Genomic DNA, 21,235 nt, shown 5'->3' with positions numbered 1-21,235 from the left:
GTGGGGACCGGAGCCACTCTTCAGCCCCCTGTTCTCTGCAGGCGGGAAAAATTCCAGGACTCTCCACCTCCCCCCTCCCCCCACTGCAGAGGCTGGGCTCTGCTTTTTGTAGGTTCCAGCCTCGGGGGTCTAAATTCTCTGAATACGACCCACCACTTGTGCTGGGTCCTGGCCCCCACCGCCTTCTTGGGGAAGGTCTGTGCTTTAGGGAACTGTGTCCTCCACCTGATCAGTTTGTCTTTCTTCAGTCTGACCTCTACTCTTGCCTGGGACAGGGCTGAAAATGCAGCTGAAAATGCTGATTTCTTTAATGGACTGCTTTCAAAAAACAAAACGCAAAGAGAAAAAAAATCTCTTCTCAGAGCCGGTCCCCAGCCCCCCTTCCCTAATCCTGGGTTTGCCAATTAACAGTCAGATTTGGTACCTGGCTGTATGTGTCCCTTTTCTTGGGGCACAGCCCTTTTCCATTATTCTGAGCCCAGCCAACTCTGGAAGCCTGTTTAAAAAAAATTTTTTTTTCATCAGGCTTGCCTTCTCCCTGTGGAGGTGGTATAGAATGCTGGTTTATTTCTTGTTTGCATTGTAGATTTAACTGTGCGCAGAGCTGGTATTCAACATTCCAAATTTGTTAATCAAATGCACAATTGGAGCTTAGGTGAGTCCCCTTCCCTTGCTCCTGGTAGACAGGGCTCTGTTCCCACTGGGAAGAGACTCTGAGATAGCCTGCTGTGCCAGTCAGGGAGGGGCACCAGCCTCCAAAGAATGGAAGGATTTACTTACAGCCCTGCGCTGTAATTTCTCAGTAACTGCCCTTTAAATCATTTCTGGCTTGTGTACAATGTACAGCTGGTCTCAGAAATCCTCCAAACTATTTTTTTTTAAGACAGTTGCTGGCTATTTACTAGCTGCCCTAGAGGACAAAATAAATCCCACCCCTCTCCATGCTGCCATCTTGACCCCTTTCCCCAGTATAATAATTCTGTTCTTTCCCTGTTGATTCAGAGGCATGCGAAGCCCAACGTGGCCAGGTGGCAGTCTTACCTTCCAGTTCAGCGGACATGGTTGTGTCTCCTGGTAGGAGCGTTCCTCCCTTTGGAACTAAGACCTGTGGAGCAGGAGATCTTATGGTTTCAGGGACAGGAAGCAAAAACGTGCCTAGCGGATCGCTAGGGTTGATAATGAATGATGCGTCTCCCATTTCCACCCCTTGATTCCTGGACCAATGAACCTGGCTATGGGAGAAAAAGCAACATAGAATGGATGCTGATTTAGAGCTTACACAGCCTCCTGGAGAGCATTGCCTCAGCCCTGAAATGTACTGTTACCCAGTTGGTGCTCTGATTGCATCTTCAAAGGCCATTCTAGCTTTATATCAGTCCAGCTGCTGAGGATGATGGGGAACCTGGGAAGACCAGAGAATTCCATGAGCATGTGCCCATTCCCACATTTCATTTGCTGTGAAGTGGATTCTTTGAGCGACAGCAATGCTCTGTGGAATACCATGACAATGAATAAGGCATTCCATAGGTCCACAGATGGTAGTTTTGGCAGAAGCACTGCATGCAGGGAAGGCAAACCCATATCCAGAGTATATATCTATTCAAGTTAGAGCAAAATGCTGCCCCTTCCATTACAGAAGGGGTCCAGTGTTATCAACCTGCCACCAGGTAGCAGGCTGACCACCTCGGGGAATGGTATATCAGGGACTGAATTATCAGTCTCTGACCAAGCTAGGTCAGTCTTGGTGAGTAGAAGTCCATATTGCTGAGTCCATCCATAACCTCCATCCCTATCACCATGATGACTTTGTTCATGGGCCCATTGGGCAATGACGAGTGGGTGGAGAAAGAGGCTAACTTGTATCTACAGAATTGGTTATCCTGTCCACTTGATTATTAAAATCGTCCTGTGGTGAGCAATCATGTGGGACGCAAATGTCTTCATGTTTTTTGTCCACTCAGAAAGGTCCATCTGCATACCTGTTCCCAGACATCTTTGTCATCAATTTTCCAATCATGCTCCTTTGAAATCCCTGACCATCCAGCCAAACTTTTGGCTATAGCTCATGATTCTGTATACAAATGCACTTCTGACCATTTCTCCTTCCAAGAAGAATGAACAACCAGGTGCGCTGTTCACAGTTTTGTCCACTAGGAAGATTTCCTTTCATGACTATCCTTCAAGGACATCTCAGAAAGGGACTTAGTGCTGCAGCCGTCCACTTTCAGGTGGCCCATGCATTCAGTGTAGAGCCCTTTGTAAAACTGGTCTGAGTTTTCTCTGCCCTAGTCAAATGGTCACTGGGAACTCCCCAAGAGGCCATAGCTGTGGGCTGGGAAAAACAAGGTAATGTAGCAGGAATGGGGGTCATGGGGATCTGGGCCACTTCTTCATGTAAATTATTTGTGCCTCAGGACCTGCTCGAGCCCTATCTTGTATATGCCACATCCATTTTATGATGGAGTGCTCCTTTGCACCCCCAACTTTATGGTTTGGTGGGTCAGTCAACACCCAGTTCATGATGGGCAACTCAGGTCTCATGGTGACTGCCCATGGTTAAGCATTTGGTCTCTATTAAGGCCCAGTAACAAGCTCTTAAAGCTGCTGGAATGCAACATACCAGAAATGGAATAGCTTTTAAAAAGGGAATTTATTAAGTTTCAAGTTTACAGTTCTAAGGCCATGAGAATATCCAAATTAATGTACCACATAGGTCACCTTCACTTAAGAAAGGCTGTTGCCATCTGGAACACCTCTGTCAGCTGGGAAGGCACATGGCTGGCGTCTGCTGGGGTCTTTGGCTTCTGCACACTTCTATCAGCTGGGAAGGCACATGGCTACATCTGCTGGCTTTCTCTCCTGGCTTCTCATTTCATAAGGCTTCCCTGGGGTGTTTTCCCTTTGCATCTCCAAAGGTTTCTGGCTGTGTAGGCACTAAAGCTTTTTCCAAAATGGTTCCCTCTTAAAGGACTCCAATAAGTGACCCCACCTTGAATGGGTAGAGACTCATCTGCATGGAACCCACCTAATCAAAAGATAGCACCCACAATTGGGTCAGTCACACATCCATGGAAACAACTTAATCAGAAAGATCCCATTCAACAGTATTGAATGATAATTAAAGAACACGGCTTTCCTTGTGTACACACAGTTTCAAAACAGCACACAGGCCAAAAGCTGTTTCTCAAAAGGAGAGTAATTATCTGCAGAAGATGGCAAGGTTTTGCTCTGAAATCCTGAGGGTCTGCACTGTGACTCTCCCCCAGGGGATCTGCTGAAGGCTCCAGACAGCATCCTCATATGCTGCTAACACTTCCAGCACCAGTGGATCTGCTGGACCATGTGGCCCCAGTGGCAGAGCAGCTTGCATACACGCCTGCAATGTTCAAAGAACCTCTTCTTGTTCCAATCTCCGTTGAAAACTTGCAGCTTCTGAGGTTGCTTGGTAAATGGGTTGGAGTGGCAACACCCAAATGAGGAATATCACGTCGCCAAGACCCAAAGAGGCCAGCTAGGCATTGTGTCTCTTTTCTGTTCATAGAAGGGGCCAGATGCAGCAACTTATCCTTCACCCTAGAAGGGATATATCAACATGATGCATGCCACTGGACACCTAGAAATTTCCCTGGGGTGGAAGTCCCCTGTATTTTTGTTGAATTTATCTCCCATTCCTTGACATGCAAATCCTTTACCAATAAGTCTAGAGTAGTTGCTACTTCTTGCTCACTAGGTCCAATCAACATGATATCATCAATATAATGGACCAGTGTGATGTCTTGTGGGAGGGGGAAATGATCAAGGTCCCTGCCGACAAGATGATGACATAGGGCTGGAGAGTTGATATATCCCTGAGGTAGGACAGTGAAGTATACCGCTGACCTTGCCAGCTGAAAGCAAACTGTTTCTGGTGATCCTTACTGACAGCTATTGAGAAAAAAAGCATTTGTCAGATGAATAGCTGCATATCAGGCACCAGGTGATGTGCTGATTTATTCAAGCAATGACACCACATCTGGAACAGCAGCTTTAGTTGCTTTAGTACAGGAGTCACAACCTGGTTAGGTTTATTATAATCCACTGTCATCCTCCAAGACCCTTCTGTTTTCTGCACAGACCAAATAGGAGAGTTGGATGGGGATGTTGTGGGAATCACCACCCCCGCATCCTTCAAGTCCTTAAGAAGCGACAGTAGTCTCTGCAATCCCTCCAGGAATCCAGTATTGCTTCTGATGAACTGTTTTGCTAGGTAGGGCAGTTCTAATGGCTTCCACTTGGCCTTTCCCACCATAATAGCCCTCACTGCACAAGTTAGAGAGCCAATGGGGGATTCTGCCTGTTACTGAGTATGTTGATTCCAATTATGCATTCTGGAACTGGGGAAATGACCGCAGAATGGGGCCAGGGACCCACTGGGTCTACTGTGAGATGGAACCAAGCTAAAATCCATCGAGCACCTGGCCTCTATGAGCCCCCATTCTGACTGGTGGACTGGAGTGACATTTGTGGTCCCTTGGAATTAATATAATTTCAGAGCCATTTTGTAGTTTCTCCCCAAAAGTCTGTTTATTTCTTTCCCCCAGTGCACAGCCACCCTGGTAAAAAGCCAGAGGTCCTTTTATGGAAGACTAGGAGAAAGTTTAAATTGTTGGGAGTTTAGCAGGGTCCTTCCTCAAGGGACCTGGTTTCCCCCTTCATTCAAGACATTCTGGGTCCTGTAAATTGGCTAATGTCTGGGAACTAACATGCTACACACACACTCCCGCACACCTGTGCACACACACACATGCATGCCTGTGCACATGCATTCATACACGTACACACGTGTGTGCACAAACAAAACATACAATACAGACTCATGCACATGCACTTATGCACACATAAAGACTCACATGGGACATATGCACTCACAGGCACACATGCAGTTGCATACAAACACAAACATGCCCACACATTTGAAAACATGCAAAATACGTATACACTCATGCAAATGCACAAAGCATACACTTATGCATGAGCACACCCAAACTCATGCACATGCCTCTGATACATACAACATATTCAAGCATGCACACACACACTCACCCACATGTACAGACACTCTTGGCCCCAGGTTGGGAGCAGGAGACAGAACTGGCAAATCAAAGCAAGAATAGAGTTTCCCTGACAAGAGGGAGGGGTGGAGGCTCCCAAATGCTTCCAGAGACCCCTGTTCTGAAGTTCAGAGACATATAGCCAGAGACCTTGGCCATTTCAGCCTCCCCTTCTGTGTTATTAGTTTAAATATTGGGCATGTCTTAGAAAAAAAATGTTTTGAACACGAGAAACAAAAAAGGATGAACAATTGGACAAATTTATTAATTTAGGAAAAGGCCCAGATGAAATGACCCAGCAATTTTCTTCAGGGTCAGGATGTTACTCCTCCTGTAACAGGACAGAGATTTGGGGAAAAGAGGATTCCCTCTTGAGCTTGCTTAATCTGGAAGGGAAAGTTCTCACCATGCCTCATTGATGTGACTTGACCAGCTCTGACATACTTTTGGGGTCTGGGAAAGGTGACGTCTCAGTAGCAGGCAGGTGTGCCACAGGGTCTGCAGAAGAGGGCGGGGCAAGAGGGCTGGCAGCAGCTGGAGGACTGGCAGGAGGGGGCCACGCACACGGCCGGCTTGCAGCTCACAGGCACGCACACAGCCGGCTTGCAGCTCACGGGCACGCACACGGCGGGCTTGCAGCTCACGGGCACGCACACGGCCGGCTTGCAGCTCACGGGCACGCAGCAGGCCGCCTGGCAGGGGCTGGGCACGCAGCAGGCCGCCTGGCAGGGGCTGGGCACGCAGCAGGCCGGGCTGCAAGACGAGGTCTGGCCACAGGTCACAGGGCAGCACGGGGTCTGGCAGCCACAGGGGGAGCAGCTGGTGGCCCCGCAGGCCGACTGGCAGCAGGTGGACTCCCCACACACGGGCCGGCACAGCAGAGCCACGCAGGAGGCCGGGCAGCAGCAGGAGCCCCCGCAGGCCGGGGGTGGGCAGCACAGGGACCCGGGACAGGCCGGCTGGCAGGCAGCGGAGCAGCTGGTGTGGCACATGGTGGGCGTGTGGCTGGGGTGGGTCGGGAGGAGGTGCTGGCTGGTCTGGGGGCTCCCCACTCTGAGCGGCCTTTATACGCAGCGTGAACGTCCCAGGAGCACAGAAGCATAATTACTGTTTACTCTGCATCTTCCAAACGCCCTATTACTCTGTTGGATTTTGCTGTATTTTCTTTGATACTTGTGATTGACTCTAGAGCCCAGTTCTTCCTGTGCAAGCAGAGGCTGGTTCCCTGTTTTTATGTTGATTCTTATGTGTTCCAGCTTGTTGTGTCTCTGGCATCAGTGTTTTGACTCTCGGGTCTGGCCCCACTGTTTCCTGTCTTGTGATGCGTGCGGGTCCTGAGTCAGGATGTGTCCCCTGCATGGAGAGGCCGTGAGGCTGGCTGTCCTGTGGCATCTGCCTCCACCCGCTTCCTGCACTCAGCCAACCCAGAGGGTACATGTGGCCCTCACCACCTGGTCCCCTCCTGCACACACATGTGTACACCTATGTACATGTGCCCCTCCCCCCCATGCACACTCTCATTAGTTAAACTGACCAAAGATGGTGTTTATGAAACTCACAGCATAGGTGTGAAGACAGGAAACAAACATAGGAATCTTTCTGCAGCGAAGCAGTGATTCCACAGTGGAGTGTGGTAGAGATGTGCCAGGAGATCCAGAAAGGGGGAAATGAGGTGTGCTGGATTTCAAATGAGAGGTATTGAAATAAATATTTTGTGAATTGTTTCAGGTATACGAAAAAGTCCACAAATACTCAGGGACGTACCAATCATCTTAAAACACTCCCTACTCGTCCGTCCAACCCCCACCTGAAGTTTGGGGTGGCCTTCCTGGACCTGCTTTTATAAATGTTCCGGGCAACACATGATATCACTTTGCACATTTTTGAAGTTTAAAACTACGTTTTGTAACCCATGTCAAAGTCTGAAATATGTTCTACAACTAATTGTGGTGCTGTGCTTGGAAATTTATTGCTTTTTCGTATATATGTTATTGTTCACAAAACAAAGAAGGAACAAAAGTCGATTGTGATGATGAAAAAGTATTTAAGCCCTGTAGCCTCCTCTATTCTGGAGCAGCTAGAAGGAAAAATCTGAGAGGATCGTATGGTAGCCAGTGACAGACCCTGGGATCTGTCCTGTAACTGCTTGTTGAAGAGTGCTTGGAAAACTATTGCTTTTTTTCTTTGCTTTGTGTATATGTTATACTATACAATAAGGAAAGTTAAAAACAGGGCAGACCGTGGTGGCTCAGCAGGCAGCATTCTTGCCTGCCATGCTGGAGACTCGGGTTCGTTTCCGGGTGCCTGCCCGTACAAAAACACAAAAACAAAGCAAACAAGCAAAAAAAGTTAAAAACAACAACAACAAAAATATACACTGTGTATGCCTTGTAGCTTTCTGGTATTTTAATTCTCTTCGCTCCCCAGGACATTAGAACAACTCATTCACACTGAGATGGGTACCCACATTCGTTCCTGCTTGCTGCTGTATCCTCTCCAGCCATGGATCCACCACGACCCGCTTTCTCTCCACCCCATTAATATGCCACAATCTATCCATTTATTCTCCCAGTTGGGACATTTAAGTTATTACCCAGTTTTGGGCAACTACCCCCCATGCTGCGGATCTCACCCTCCTACCTTACTTTTCCTTGTGCACGTATTACAGCGTTTCGTGAGGTTTTCTACCCAGAAGTACCGCTGCTGGGGCTTGGGTGTGGCTGCCCTCAGCCTTCAACAGACCCTGCAAATCACTGCAAAGTGGGGGTTCCCGGTTTGCACCACCACCGTGTATGAGATTGGGTTATTGCACACCCTAGACAACTCCCAGGATCCTCAAATGTTTGTAATTTAGCCGGTCTGATGGTTGTCAGTACACCTTGAGGATTTTATTTTCTATCTTCTTCATATATTTTTGTAGGATAATACCCACACAGATAAGCCCATAAGATGCAAGGTTTGATACACATTCGCCGAGAGAGCGTTCACCTGCAGCTACCACCAGGTCAAGGAAAACACAACCCTGTGACCCCGCTTCCCCATTGCGTCCTCTCAGTCCCCATCTTGTCCACCGTCCCCACACGAATCACAGCCCGATTCTAACACCTGGCTTAGTTTGGGGAGGTTATTGTAAATGGATAAAAGTAGTTTTTGAAGTTATGTAAATGGATCAAATACAATGTATTTCTGTTTGTCCTATGGTTTTGAACTGTTCTTGGTATTAATTTTTTTTATTCTCTGGAAGATTTTGTGTAAATTTGGATAAATTCATTTCTGGTAATTTTGGCAGAAGGTGTTTATAAAATCACCTTGGCAGGTTTTTGTCTCAGTGGGTGGATTTCTAGCTACTGATTCAATTTCTTTAACTTTTAAACGCCATTCAGATTAAAAAAAAAATGTTTTGACAAGTGTCTTAATTTTCCAAAGCTCCCATGAGGAACACCACATGGTGAGGTGCCCTATCACCTCGGAGGCTAGAGCGCTTGCTTCCTTGCGGGGTCAGCAGCGTGCTGGCTGGCCAGCAGTCTTTGGGTTCCTTTACTTGCCGTCATTTGGCAATGCCCAGTCTTTCTTCCTGGATCCTTTTGACTTTTGGTTTCTAGCTCGTCTCCATGGTTTTCCCTTGCTATTTCTGAATTTCTTCTCCTTATGAAGGGCTTCAGTAAACTGGGTTAAGACCCAACCACATTCACTTGGGCCTCACCTCAGCTCAAGCGGCGTCTTCAGGAGCCCCAGTCACCGCAGGCTCACGCGCTCAGGAGTAGGGTAGGACCTGAGAACACGGGTTTTCATGGCGTGCCTAATTCAGCCGACCACAGTGAGTTATAGATTTAAAAAGTATTGTTGGGATAAATTAATTCCTAATAACCTTAACCATCATTTTAAAAATATCTAGATATAATCATCAATTTTTAATTAAAAAGGCATTTCAAATTTGAAAAAGCAGACTGCATACACATCTGATTTCTTGCCATGTATATTTCTTGAGTCACAGAATTTTTGTAAACATTATATAATGCTTGCAAAAAAATAGCTGTGGTCTCTTCATGAAGCTAAATGAGGTAAAATATAAAGTTTATGATACATTAAATCACAAACATAAATGTTAAAATCTCTTCTGTATCTGTAATTCTGTCATTTTTTTCATTCCCAATTGTCTTTATTCATGAATGTTAGTCAGTGTTTTCAAAGACCTGTATTTTCATAGAATCATCATTGCCTTTGTTGATTCTTCCTGTGGTTTTTCTATTTCACTAATTTCAGCTTATGCTTTTGGTTTTCCCTTCCTTCTGCCTTTCTCAGGATTGCTATGTTCATTTTTTCCTAAAGCCATGCCTAGCCTTTACTTTCAGCCTTATTTTTTTTTAAATTGGTAGTCAAAGCTATAAAATTCCCTCAAACTGCTGCTTTAGCTGCATATTACATGTTTTTATTGATGATATTTTTATCTCTATTCATTCCAAATGTTTTAAAAGTTTATATTCTTATTTGACCGACAAGTTAATTCAAAGTGTGCTTTTACGTTTCTGAAGATATCGAGTGTGTCGGATTTTTAATTTCCAACAATTTCCTGTGGTCAGGGGCATGTTATTTTCAATATTATTTATTTGTATTTGTTGATTCTCACTCCATGACTTAGCAAAGTGTCAGTGTCAATATTCTGGGTGGGTTTTTTAAAAAAAAACATGAATATTCTCTAATTGTTCATGGTCTTTAACACATACATTAACCATTTCAAGTTTCAAAGTATATTTTTCATATCCTCTAATGGAAATAAACTGCAAGTCACACATAACTTCAAAATTTCTAACATCCACATTTAAAAAGTAAGAAGAAATTATATAAATTAAATATAAAAGAAATTAAAATTACTAATTTTAATAATATATTTAACCAATATATCAAAATACTGTCACTTCAACATGGAGCCATATAAAATTATTGAGGTATTTTATGTTTTTATATAAAGTCTATAAAATACGATGTTTAATTTATACTTGCAGCATATCTCAATTAAGAGACAATTTTTTATCAAAGATGAAACATTTTACAGTTGAAAATTTAGATTCACATACACACATTGTTCTAAATATTTAAGTGTTTTCTGATAACCAAACAAAAAAATTAATTTTCCTTTAACATTTACATCTGCATAGAGAAAACAAATAAATCCAGAATTTTGACCGACATAGTTTAGCATCATTTATTGTGATAGAAACTATTTTTTTCATTTGCAGCTGAACTTCTTCTCTGACAATATGACAGATTCAAGTTTATTTATACCACAATCTCAGTTTTTTTTAGGCCACAAGTTGACAACTGTTTTTCATAAATTTGGAGATCCTTTGAGACAAAATGCATCCAATATATTAACTGGCCAGCGTCTCTTATATAGGCATGACTCAACTAAAGCTAAAGGAAAGTATTGCAGTTTTTCAAAATTTGAATCACCTGATCTTTAAGATTATTTTTCTCCTTGTTATCAAGTTCTGACAGAAGTGTGTTAAAGTATTTCCCTATGACTGAGGATTTGTCTTCCTTGGAATCCACCAGATTTTGCAATTTTGAGGCTATACTTTGTGGTATATAGAAGTTGAGAATTAGTTATCTTCTTGATGAATTTAAGTATATTGCCAGCTAATTAGAAGTGTTTTTACCCATAATAATGCTTTTTACCTTAAAGTCTATTTCATCAATTCAAATAGTTGTACCCAGATATATTTTTGCTGGGCATATTTTTTTCTCTTCACTTATTTCAATCTTTCTCTTCTTTATGCTTTAGACCAGGAGTTGGCACACATTTTTTGTAAAGAACCAATTCATAAATATTTTAGGCTTTTGGGCCATAAGGTCTCTGTCACAATTATTCAACTCTACCATTGTAGCAAGAAAACAGACAGTTGCTATGTAAACCAGTAGGTGTGGCTGTGTTTCAATAAAAATTTCCTTATAAAAACAGGTAGAAGGCGAAATTTAGCCTGAGAGAGGGCCATCATTTGACTACTCGATTTAGACTGTAAATAGGATAAGCTGGATTTTGTTTTTAAATATCCAATCTCTGTCTTTTAACTGGTGGGTTTAATCTGTTTACATTTATTGTGATTTCTAAGGTATTTGAATTTTTTTTATCAACTTATTTTGTGATTTCTCTCTACCCAGTTTTTACTGTGCTTCTTTTGAACATTCTTTTCTACTGCATTTGCATTGATTTAAGAAAAATATTTCATTTTCTCCCTCTTCTGGTTCAGATGTTCACATGATTTCAGTTCTTTGATCAGTGATCCTTGAATTTTAGCAGGTACTCTACATAATCTAGGGTAATTCACATCTCTACTTTCCTTCTAAACGAGAGTGGATCCACTTACCTAGGTGGGTCTACCTTAATTTTTCTAACCCCACAAATTAGTCAGCATTATCATCATTTTATACAATTACTATTCATTTACTCATATGCCTATTAATGTATTAAATCTCTATTCCCCCCCCTTGACCTTCTTCCTAAAGTATATCCTATAGAATTTCTTTTAGTGATTATTTGTTGCTGGTAAGTGCTCTCTTTCTCTTTCTCTTTGCCCCCAAAATATCATTATTTTGCTCCAGTTCTCAGTGGAAGTTTATTGGGGAATGTAGTTCTTGGCTGAGAATTATTTTATCTCAGGTGGTTCTTTTTTTTTTTTTTTTTTTTTACCATTTTCTCTGTCTTCTGCTTCTCGTGTTGCTGTTGAGAAGTGAGGATGAGGTATTTTTTTTTTTCTGGCTACTTGAAACATTTTTCACTTTCCTGAGCGAACTTAGTTTTCACTAGATATATCTAGGCATGGATTTCTATTTATTTACCATGTGTGTTGTGCCATGGGACTCTAAGGGTACATATAGTCCATCATTTATGGAAAATAATCTACGTCTTTTTGAATGCTGCCGTTCTGCAATAATCTTTGGTCTCTTCCTCTGGTATGTCAGTTTATCATTTATTGGATCTTTTCTTTCTGTCTTCGAAGTCTCTTAGTCACTTTTTCATTTAAAACAAGCTTTTTGTTTCAGTATTATTTCTTCAGATCAGCATTCCAGTACACGTAAACCTCATGCAGTTCTAATCTGCCATTTTACCCATCCAATGGGTAAATCACTTTCAATAATTTTATATTTTTTATTTTTAGAATTTGTATTTGGTTCTCAAATCAATTTGTTTTTACAGTATCTTTTTCCCTTTTCATATTTTTATCCTCTTTTAGTTTTATAGATGTTTTAAACATCATTATCTAAAAATCTGTAATTAAGAATTCCATAATTTGAAGCTCTCAAAATATTGCTTTTGTTGTTTGTTGTTTCTGTTGCCTTTTGCTCATGTGGACACATGTTCTCATGTTTTGTGTTAGTGTCTGGAGGTTATTTATTTGTGTTAACCCTACGATGCCCAATTGAGGGTGCACGCCTCTGGAAAATGTGTGCCAAACCTGGTGTTAAATTATAAACAGTGTCTCATCAAACACTGACAGCTCATGGGTCAGGTACTAGTAAAGTGCCCGTTTTACAGATGGGGAAATCAAGGCTACCGGGAGTCAGGCTTTGCTCCAGGTGATAGAGCTTGCAGATGAAAGAGCTTCAGCCCAGACCCAGGACCCCCTGACAAAGCAGCCCATGCTTTTACCCACTGCCTTTGCTGACTGACATGGACTAAAGGCCCGACTAGGAAAACCCCATCCTTCAAATAGGGAGACGGGAGAGGCAGGCGCTCTGAGACCAAAAGGGGTACAAGACATCCGTGGCTGACCTAGGAAAGCTACACAGATGAGAGAGCAGCAAGAAGAGAGGGAGCCCCCTCCTAGTGCTGGCTCCGCTTGCATGTTGACTTGACCTGGTGGCCACCTGGTGCCCTGGATGGGAGCTGCAGGGAGCGGGCACTGTGCCTGTGGGGCCCCACGGCATCTGCCCGGGGCTGCAATGAATGTGGTGTCTGAGGTAGGAGACCAGAAGCTGCCCCTTCCCTCTGCCAAATGGCAAGAAGAGAGCGTCTTGGGGAGCTGGGCTGGCTGGGACATCCTGCGCCCTCACCCGTTTCCAGCACCCTGGCGCTGCTCTGAGCAGTGACTTCGCGTCCCGGTGTCTTGATGAGCGGAGAGCAGCATAGCCTCCAGTTCTCAGTTCTGGAGGGAAAGCGTGGTCCAAGCTCGTGACCCCGCTGTCGGGCTGTCCTCATGTGGACGGGGCCAGCCCGCTGCCCCCCATCCCAGCCCCAGCCCCTGGACAGTGAGCCCCGTCTCCAGCCCTAGGAGGGTGCACCATTGATGCTGTCAAGGACAGTTCTGAGGGATCATTTCACTAATCAGACATGGACAGTGTGTTCTTTCAACTAGACCTTGTTCAGCTACCCTGGAGGAACCATGCAAGCTCTTTGCTGATTAGCCAGAACCCGGCTGCAGAGAGCTGGTGACCCGGGAGGGCAGTGCTGGGCCCCAGCTCTGCCGGCCGTTATGACTGTTGGCTGGGGAGATGCTGAAGCCCCAGCTTCAGCAGCATGTGGGGCTGCCACAGGTGACAGGCATGCAGACAAGGGAGGTGCAGGAGGTCGGATGGCAGCAGCTGGATGGCTGGCAGGAGGGGGCCATGCCCACGGCGGGCTGGCAGCTCAATGGCATGCAGCAGGCCAGGCTGGCAGCTCACTGCATGCCCATGGTGGACTGGCAGCTCACAGGCACGCACATGGCAGGCTGGCAGCTCACAGGCATGCCCACGGCGGGCTGGCAACTCACAGGCACGCCCATGGTGGGCTGGCAGCTCACGGGCATGCCCACGGCGGGCTGGCAGCTCAGTGGCACGCCCATGGTGGGCTGGCAGCTCATGGACATGCCCATGGTGGACTGGCAGCTCACAGGCACGCATATGGCAGGCTGGCAGCTCACAGGCATGCCCACGGTGGGCTGGCAACTCAAAGGCACGCCCATGGTGGGCTGGCAGCTCATGGGCATGCCCACGGTGGGCTGGCAGCTCACAGGCACGCCCATGGTGGGCTGGCAGCTCATGGACATGCCCATGGTGGACTGGCAGCTCACAGGCACGCATATGGCAGGCTGGCAGCTCACAGGCATGCCCACGGCGGGCTGGCAGCTCACAGGCACGCCCATGGTGGGCTGGCAGCTCACGGGCATGCCCACGGCGGGCTGGCAGCTCACAGGCACGCCCATGGTGGGCTGGCAGCTCATGGACATGCCCATGGTGGGCTGGCAGCTCACGGGCATGCACATGGCTGTCTGGCAGGGGCTGGACACACAGCAGGCCAGCCTGCAGAGGGAGGTGTGTGGCAGCACTGGGACTGGCAGCCACGGGGCAGCAGCTGGCGTTGCACATGGTGGGTGTGGACCTTTGGGTTGGTGCCAGGGAGGAGGGTGGGGCTGGCTGGAGGCTCGCTCCACTGGCCCCAGGTGGCCTTTATACCCTGGCCAGGGGTGTCCACTGTTGGCTTAACTTCCCATTCCTGGTAGGGTGCCCCATAGAGCCAGTCCAATGGGGACACACCTGTGTACAGCACACAGAGTGTGAGAGAGGAGCAGCCGTGCACATGAAGCGCCGCAGGTGTGAGCAGGAGCTGAGCTCAGGGCCTGCCCAGCACGCAGCTCTGCTGTCGGCACCTGGCACACCTGGTCATCCACCCCATGTGTGCCCTGTGAGTGACAGCCACTCACACTCCTCGTATGAGCCAGTGTGTGTGCACGACAGGCTGTGGGGCGGGGGGCTGCCGTGTGATCGGCTCAGCAGTGGATGTGCAGTGACCTCCGCCAGGCCTGAAGGAGGTAAAAGCCTTGCCTGCAGCCCCCGTGTCGGGGAGAAGCCCAGCCTGCTTGGTGAGAGCCCAAATAGAAGATGCCGGCCACCGGGGCTCAGCCCAAGCTCACCAGCGGGGCAGGAAGGAAAAGGGCAACAGGGTGTGAGGACGCACACCGAGGCCATGAGCAGTTGTTCCCACAGCGCCCATGGTGGAGGTATAAAAGCTGCCCACAGATGGGGCTCCAGGCCAGGCGGGCCCTTTTCTCTGACAACCCCTCATCTCAGTCACAGGAACCCAAACCAGGTGCCACACCAGCCTGTCCTGAACCCCTGGGCTGCCCACCCCCACACATGCAGTGTGGCCACCCCCTGCCCATAGGCTTGCAGGGCCACCAGCTCTCCCGCATGGCTGCCAGCTCCTGTGCTGTTCCATGGACTCCTCCAGCAGCCCAGACTGCTGCGTGCCAAGCCCCTGCCAGGCGGCCTGCTGTGTGCCCCTGAGCTGCCAGCCTGCCGTATGCAGGGCCCCGCCTGCCAGTGCTCCAGCTGCTGCCAGCCCCTGCCCTCATCTGCAGACCCGTCCCCTGTGCCACCCCTGCCTGCTGCTGACCCCATGGCAGCACCTCGAGTGAGGCTGTGGTCTCTTCCACGGAGGTGGCCAGCAAACGCAAACCCACACTTTGGATCCAGCCTCCCTGCCCGTGCCCCTCGTGGCTGCATTCCAGGTTTGGTGGATTTGGACACATTTGTCCTCATGTAATTTGGGGCCAGGGGCCACGCCCAGCTTGGGGGGGGCTGTCCACCCGACTAAGCTTTCACCAAACAGCAATAAAACAAAACCACGACCCCCTGCCTGGTTTCACACTGTCCTCTGTCCCCCCTACTCTGTCATAAGCCCCTCAGTTGGGGTCCCCACATTCTGCCCTGGCCGTGGCTTGGTGCCCACATCATGTCCTGTCAGGCTGAAAGTGGGTTCTGGAAGTTTCCCCAGCGCCCCAGGTTGCATGTCTCGTTTCCTCAGGAGTGATGTGGCGCGGCTGGCTGCCACCCTCCACTCCACCCTCCAAGTCCCCTTGAGCTCTGGAGGCCCTGGTCCCAGTTTTCTCAGGGTGCCCCCTCCACCCCCCGGTGGGGCACACCAGCTCCTGCCACCTCCTGATCCGTGCCTATCACCCCCTGCAGGTGACCCTGCGTTCAGACCTGCACAGGTGGCTCATTTTGACCAGCACCAACTCAGCTGGGTTCATTTCGCTTCTTGATGCACCCCATGCTGCCACCCGTGGCTTTGGACCCCCTGGGGAGGGAGGAAGGACCGAAGGGGTGTGGAGCGGGGCCGCCCGCCTCTCCCTCCCCTGCGACCCTGGTCGGCGTGCGGGGCTGGTGCGGGGCTGGCGCGGGGCGCTGGGCGTGAGCAGGGCCGGGCAGGGCCCCCATGGCCCGTGTTTCCCGGGGCGCATCCGCCTTGGCTCCACTTTGGAAGCCAGTTCCAGCCCCAAAGAGCGCGTGTCCCCTCGGGGTGTCCGCTCCCCTACCCGGACTCGGGCGCAGCCCCCACGCGCGACCCAACCCACGCGAGGCCCATGGCGGCCGCTCCGCCCGTGCGCAGCTCCAGGGAGTGTGGAGCACTGGACTGCAGTCACTGCAGCTGAAGTGAAACGCAGGACCTGTGCCAAGGTGTTGCTGCAGACGCGCGCACTGGGTCAGGCCCCTGGCAGCCGCGGGCAGAGCCCTGTTCCCTGCCTGCTGAGGGCGCTCCGTTTGTTGGTTTGTTTCTCTGTCGTAGATGTTGAGTTTGAGTTTACATACAGAAGAGGACGCTTTTTACTGTGCTTTCTATGATACTTGACAAATGCAGACAATTCCGTGTAGACGCCATAATTCTCATCCAGAGCATTTCATCACGCACAGGTTTGTAGGCAAAGCCTTCCCTCCTTCCCGGAGACCAGCAACCACTGATGTTCTCCGTCTGCAATTTTCCTTTTTCCAGAATGCCCTATAAATGGAATCCTGCAGACCAAAGAAGCCTTTCAAGCCTGGCTTCTTGCACTTTGCATAATGCATTATTTCCTTTCTTTTACTTGTTTTGGGTTTAGTTTTCTCTTCTTTTTCTAGTTCACAGCATAAACCTAGATAACTGATTTGAAAACTTTCTTCTTTGTGAATATAAATATTTAATGCTATACTTGTACCTCTAAACACTGCTTTAGCTGTCATGTATATTTTAATATGTTGCTTTTCATTTGTATTGAATTTTTAAAAAATTTATGATTTCTCTTGTGTCTTCTTTGAACCATGGATTATTTAGAAGTGTGTGTGTTAATTTCCACATATGTGGGGAGTTTCCAGATATCCTTTTGTTATTAATGTCAACTTTAATTTCACTGTGGTCAAAGGACATGCCTGGCATTATCTCAGTTCTTTTCAACATGTTGAGGTTTACATTAGGGCACGGAATATTTCGATGAATGTTCTTCGTGCACCTGAAGAGAATGTGCTCTCTGTTGTTGGGGGGAGTAGTCTATAAATACAAGTTAGGTCAAGCTGGCTGATGATATTGTTCGGGTCTCTAAATCCTGACTGATTTTCTGTCTACTTGTTCTATCGATGATTGAAAAGCCGAAGTCCAATGATGATTGTGTATTTGTCTCTTTCTCCTTTTAGTTCTATCCATTTTTGCTTCATGTATTTTGAAACTTTGTTCTTAGGTGCTTACTCATTTAGGATCGTTAATTTTTCTTGTTGAGTTGAGCCCTTTATCGTTACGTGATAGCACTCTTTACCCCAGTAATATTTCTTGCTCTGAAATCTACCTTGTCTGATATTGACACAGCCGTTCTAACTTTCTTTGCTTAGTGCTTGTATAATGTCTTTTTCCATAGATTAACTTTCCACTTATTTACAGTTTTGTATTTAAACTTAGGTTCTTATAGATAGCATGCAGTTGGATTGTACTTTTTTTAAATCCAATTTGAAAATCTTTGTCTTTTAACCTTGGCAGTTAATGCAATTGTTGCTGCATTTGGATTCTAATCTATGATTTGCTAGTTGTGTTTTATTTGCCCCATCTGTTCTTCTTTCTCCTTTTCTTGGGGGTTTAGTAATTTTAATTATTTCATTTTATTTCTACTATTGGCACATTAGTTATGCATCTTCACAGGGTTTCTTTAGAAAAATGGTTGAGCTAAGGTTTACAATGTAAATCTGGTGTATCACAGTCCATATCCGAATGACACTACATGACCTGCAATGTCAGCATTTCCTCCCTCAAGCCCTTTGTGTTCCTGTTGACATCTTTGACATTTGCATATTTTAAGAATAACACAGTCCATTTTTACTATTTTTGCCCTAGCCCATCAACTATCTTTTTTAAAAAGAGAATAAATGTACTTTATTCAAATTGAAAAAAACCAACTTCTGCTCTTCAAAAGACCTCATTAATTAAATGAAAAGGCAAGCCACAAATGGGGAGAAAATATGCAAAATACATTTTTTTGACAAAAAAAAAACTTGTATTCAGACTATGAAGATTTCTTACCAGTCAGTAATAGTAAACCAACAGCCCAGTTAAGAGTCCCAAAGATTTGAATAAACACTTTAATAAAGAAGATAAACTTTCCACAAGCATATGCAAAGATTCTCAACATTATTAATCATCAAAGAAATGCGAATTAAATCCACAATGAGTTATCCCTGCACACATGCTAGAATGTCTAAAATTAAAAAGACACAATCTAAGTGTTCCTGAAAACATGGGGCAACAGGAACTCTTTTACACATAACAAGAATGCAAAATGGTACTGCCACTTTGAAAGACAGTTTCTTATAAAGTTCGTCAAGTATCTTTTAATTCATGTTATTTAAATATTCATGTTATTTAAAAAATCACTTATGGAGCTCTCCTTTTCCATGTGTAGACGCAAGTTTCTCTCTGGGATCATAGTCCTTGGGCTTGAAGAAGTTCTTTACTCTTCCTCTAGTGCGTATCTGCTGGCAATGAAGCCTCTCAGTTTTTATTGACCTGAAAAAGTATTTATTTCACATTTATTTTCAAAAGTTGCATTCAGTTTCACAGGGTTGATGGATTTTTTTTTAGTATTTACATGTCATTCCATTGTTTTTTGGATCATAGAATTTCTGATTGGGTATGAGGTGGAAACTTATCACATTTGGTTAATTTTTTCCCCTAACATTTGTGTTCTGTAGGGTTGTCAAAGAAAGGCGTTGCAAGTAGTGGAGGTGGCAGGACAGACTTTAGTTGTGCTGCCATGCAGAGGGCAGAGCAGTCAGCAGCCACTGGCCTCGGTTCTGATGACCTCGGAGGTGGCTGGATTTGTTAAATGGGCAAAAGGGGAAGGGAAAAGGGAACTGGACAATTGCTGATGGCTGAGAGGTCAGGGTCTGTCAGTGGGCTTACGGAAGGGGCTCAGGCAGTTGTGGACTCTTTTTGAGGGCAGAAGTCCACCAGCCACTTGTGTCTCCTGATTGTGAGGTGGCTGCATGGTGCTGACTGAAAACTCAGCTGCTCTATGCAGGGGTCTGGAGCCCGGCTGGCCCTGGGGCATGTGCCTGGTCAGCAGCAGGACGTTGGGGCCAGGGAGGGGCTGCAGCAGGCTGGGCGGGGACACGCAGGCCGGCAGAGCAGGGACACACAGGAGGCCGGGCGGCAGCAGCTGGGCTGGCAGCAGGAGGCAGGGGTACAGCAGGAGGCAGGGGCACAGCAGGAGGCGGGCATGCAGCAGGCGGGCTTGCACACGGGCCGGCAGAGCAGGGACACGCAGGAGGAGGGTCTGCAGCAGGACGAGGGGCAGGGGGTGGGCACGCAGCACACGGGCTTGCAACAGACAGGCATGCAGCAAGGGGAGGAAGTACAGCAAGTGGGTTGGCAGCTAGACTGCTGGCGGCATGTAGGGTCCTGGCAAGGAGCAGGCTCACAGCAGACAGGCTTATAGCAGACAGGCTTGCAGCAGATGGGCTTGCAGCATACAGGCTTGCAGCAGATGGGCTCGCAGCAGACGGGCTTGCAGCAGACAGGTTCACAGCAGACAGTCTTGCAGCACACGGGCTTGCAGCAGATGGGAACGCAGCTGGATGTGCAGGGGGAGGACGTGCAACAAGTGGGCTGGCAACTAGACTGCTGGCAGCATGAAGTGTCCTGGCAAGGGGCAGGCTTACAGCAGACAGGCTTGCAACAGACAGACACACAGCAGACAGGCTTGCAGCAGACAGGAATGGAGCAGGGGGAGGATGTGCAGCCAGCAGGCTGGCAGCTAGACTGCTGGCAGCATGAAGCATCCTGGCAGGGTGAGTCCCCACAACAGACAGGTTTGCAGCAGACAGGCACGCAGCAGGACCTGCAGGGGGAGGACGTGCAGCAAGCAGGCTGGCAGCTAGACTGCTGGCAGCATGAAGCATCCTGGCAGGGTGAGTCCCCACAACAGACAGGCTCGCAGCAGACGGGCTCGCAGCAGACGGGTTCACAGCAGACAGTCTTGCAGCAGACGGGCTTGCAGCAGATGGGAACGCAGCTGGACGTGCAGGGGGAGGACGTGCAACAAGTGGGCTGGCAACTAGACTGCTGGCAGCATGAAGTGTCCTGGCAAGGGGCAGGCTTACAGCAGACAGGCTTGCAACAGACAGACACACAGCAGACAGGCTTGCAGCAGACAGGAATGGAGCAGGGGGAGGAAGTGCAGCAAGCGGGCTGGCAGCTAGACTGCTGGCAGCACGAATCATCCTGGCAGGGGCTGTCTCCACAGCAGACGGGCTCGCAGCAGATGGGCTTGCAGCAGACGGGCTTGCAGCAGACAGGAATGCAGCAGGGGGAGGACGTGCAGCAAGCAGGCTGGCAGCTAGACTGCTGGCAGCAGGAGGGCTCACAGGAGCTGGTGCAGACGGCTTGGCAGGGGCTAGGCCCACAGCTCACTGGGGTGCAGACGAGGGTCAGGCAGGAGGCTGGGGAACAGCAGGTGGGGGCGCAGCAGGTGGATGTGCAGCAGGTGGGGGCGCAGCAGGTGGGGGCGCAGCAGGGGGATGTGCAGCAGGTGGGGGCACAGCAGGTGGGGGCGCAGCAGGTGGGGGGGCAGCGGGGGGCTCGCAGCAGCTCTCTGGGCAGTCGTCCGCCTCCCAGGAGTAGCCAGTGCAGGAGTCGCAGGGACCAGGCAGGCAGACCCGGCGGCCGTAGCTCAGGTCGCTGGAGCACACGGAGATGGTGGACGCAGCCATGGTGGGTGGGCGGGAGGTGAGGCGGGAGGAGTGAGTGTGTGAGTGTGTGAGTGTGAGGAGCTGGGGCAGTCGGGGCTTTTATCCCTGTCCCTGGCTCGGGCTGTCCCCGCGGGAGAGTCCTCAAGCCTCCCCTTCCTTGTTGGGGGCCGTTTCCTGGGTCC

General features: G+C 48.0%; 2 protein-coding genes across 2 annotated transcripts in view; one reads left to right on the top strand and one right to left on the bottom strand.

Moving 5' to 3' along the window:
- The window catches only part of TSPEAR (thrombospondin type laminin G domain and EAR repeats), a 259,806-nt gene that overhangs the window by 94,051 nt on the left and 144,520 nt on the right, over positions 1–21,235 (top strand). The window lies entirely within an intron of this gene.
- LOC143648878 (uncharacterized) lies at positions 19,423–21,074 on the bottom strand. Its single transcript, XM_077119319.1, has 4 exons — positions 20,935–21,074; positions 20,518–20,845; positions 20,204–20,340; positions 19,423–19,639 (listed from the first exon to the last, which is right to left on the bottom strand). Exons 1-4 carry the CDS (start codon positions 21,072–21,074, stop codon positions 19,423–19,425), a joined length of 822 nt encoding a protein of 273 aa, XP_076975434.1.

The sequence above is a fragment of the Tamandua tetradactyla genome, chromosome 10 (genome assembly GCF_023851605.1).
Source record: "Tamandua tetradactyla isolate mTamTet1 chromosome 10, mTamTet1.pri, whole genome shotgun sequence".
Taxonomy (NCBI): Eukaryota; Metazoa; Chordata; class Mammalia; order Pilosa; family Myrmecophagidae; genus Tamandua; species Tamandua tetradactyla.
The sequence above is the reverse complement of the archived record's forward strand: the minus strand, read 5'-3'. Positions and strand labels throughout refer to the sequence as shown.

What these genes read in the sequence shown, in the direction of transcription:
- LOC143648878 (XM_077119319.1), bottom strand. Translation starts at nt 21,074, where the DNA reads ATGGCTGCGTCCACCATCTCCGTGTGCTCCAGCGACCTGAGCTACGGC. An exon ending in AGCTGCTGCGAGCCCCCCGC is followed by an intron (nt 20,846 to 20,934) that starts TGCCCCCCCACC and finishes CGCCCCCACCTG; the next exon opens with CTGCACATCCACCTGCTGCG. An exon ending in CCTCCCCCTGCTCCATTCCT is followed by an intron (nt 20,341 to 20,517) that starts GTCTGCTGCAAG and finishes GTCTGCTGCAAG; the next exon opens with ACTGTCTGCTGTGAACCCGT.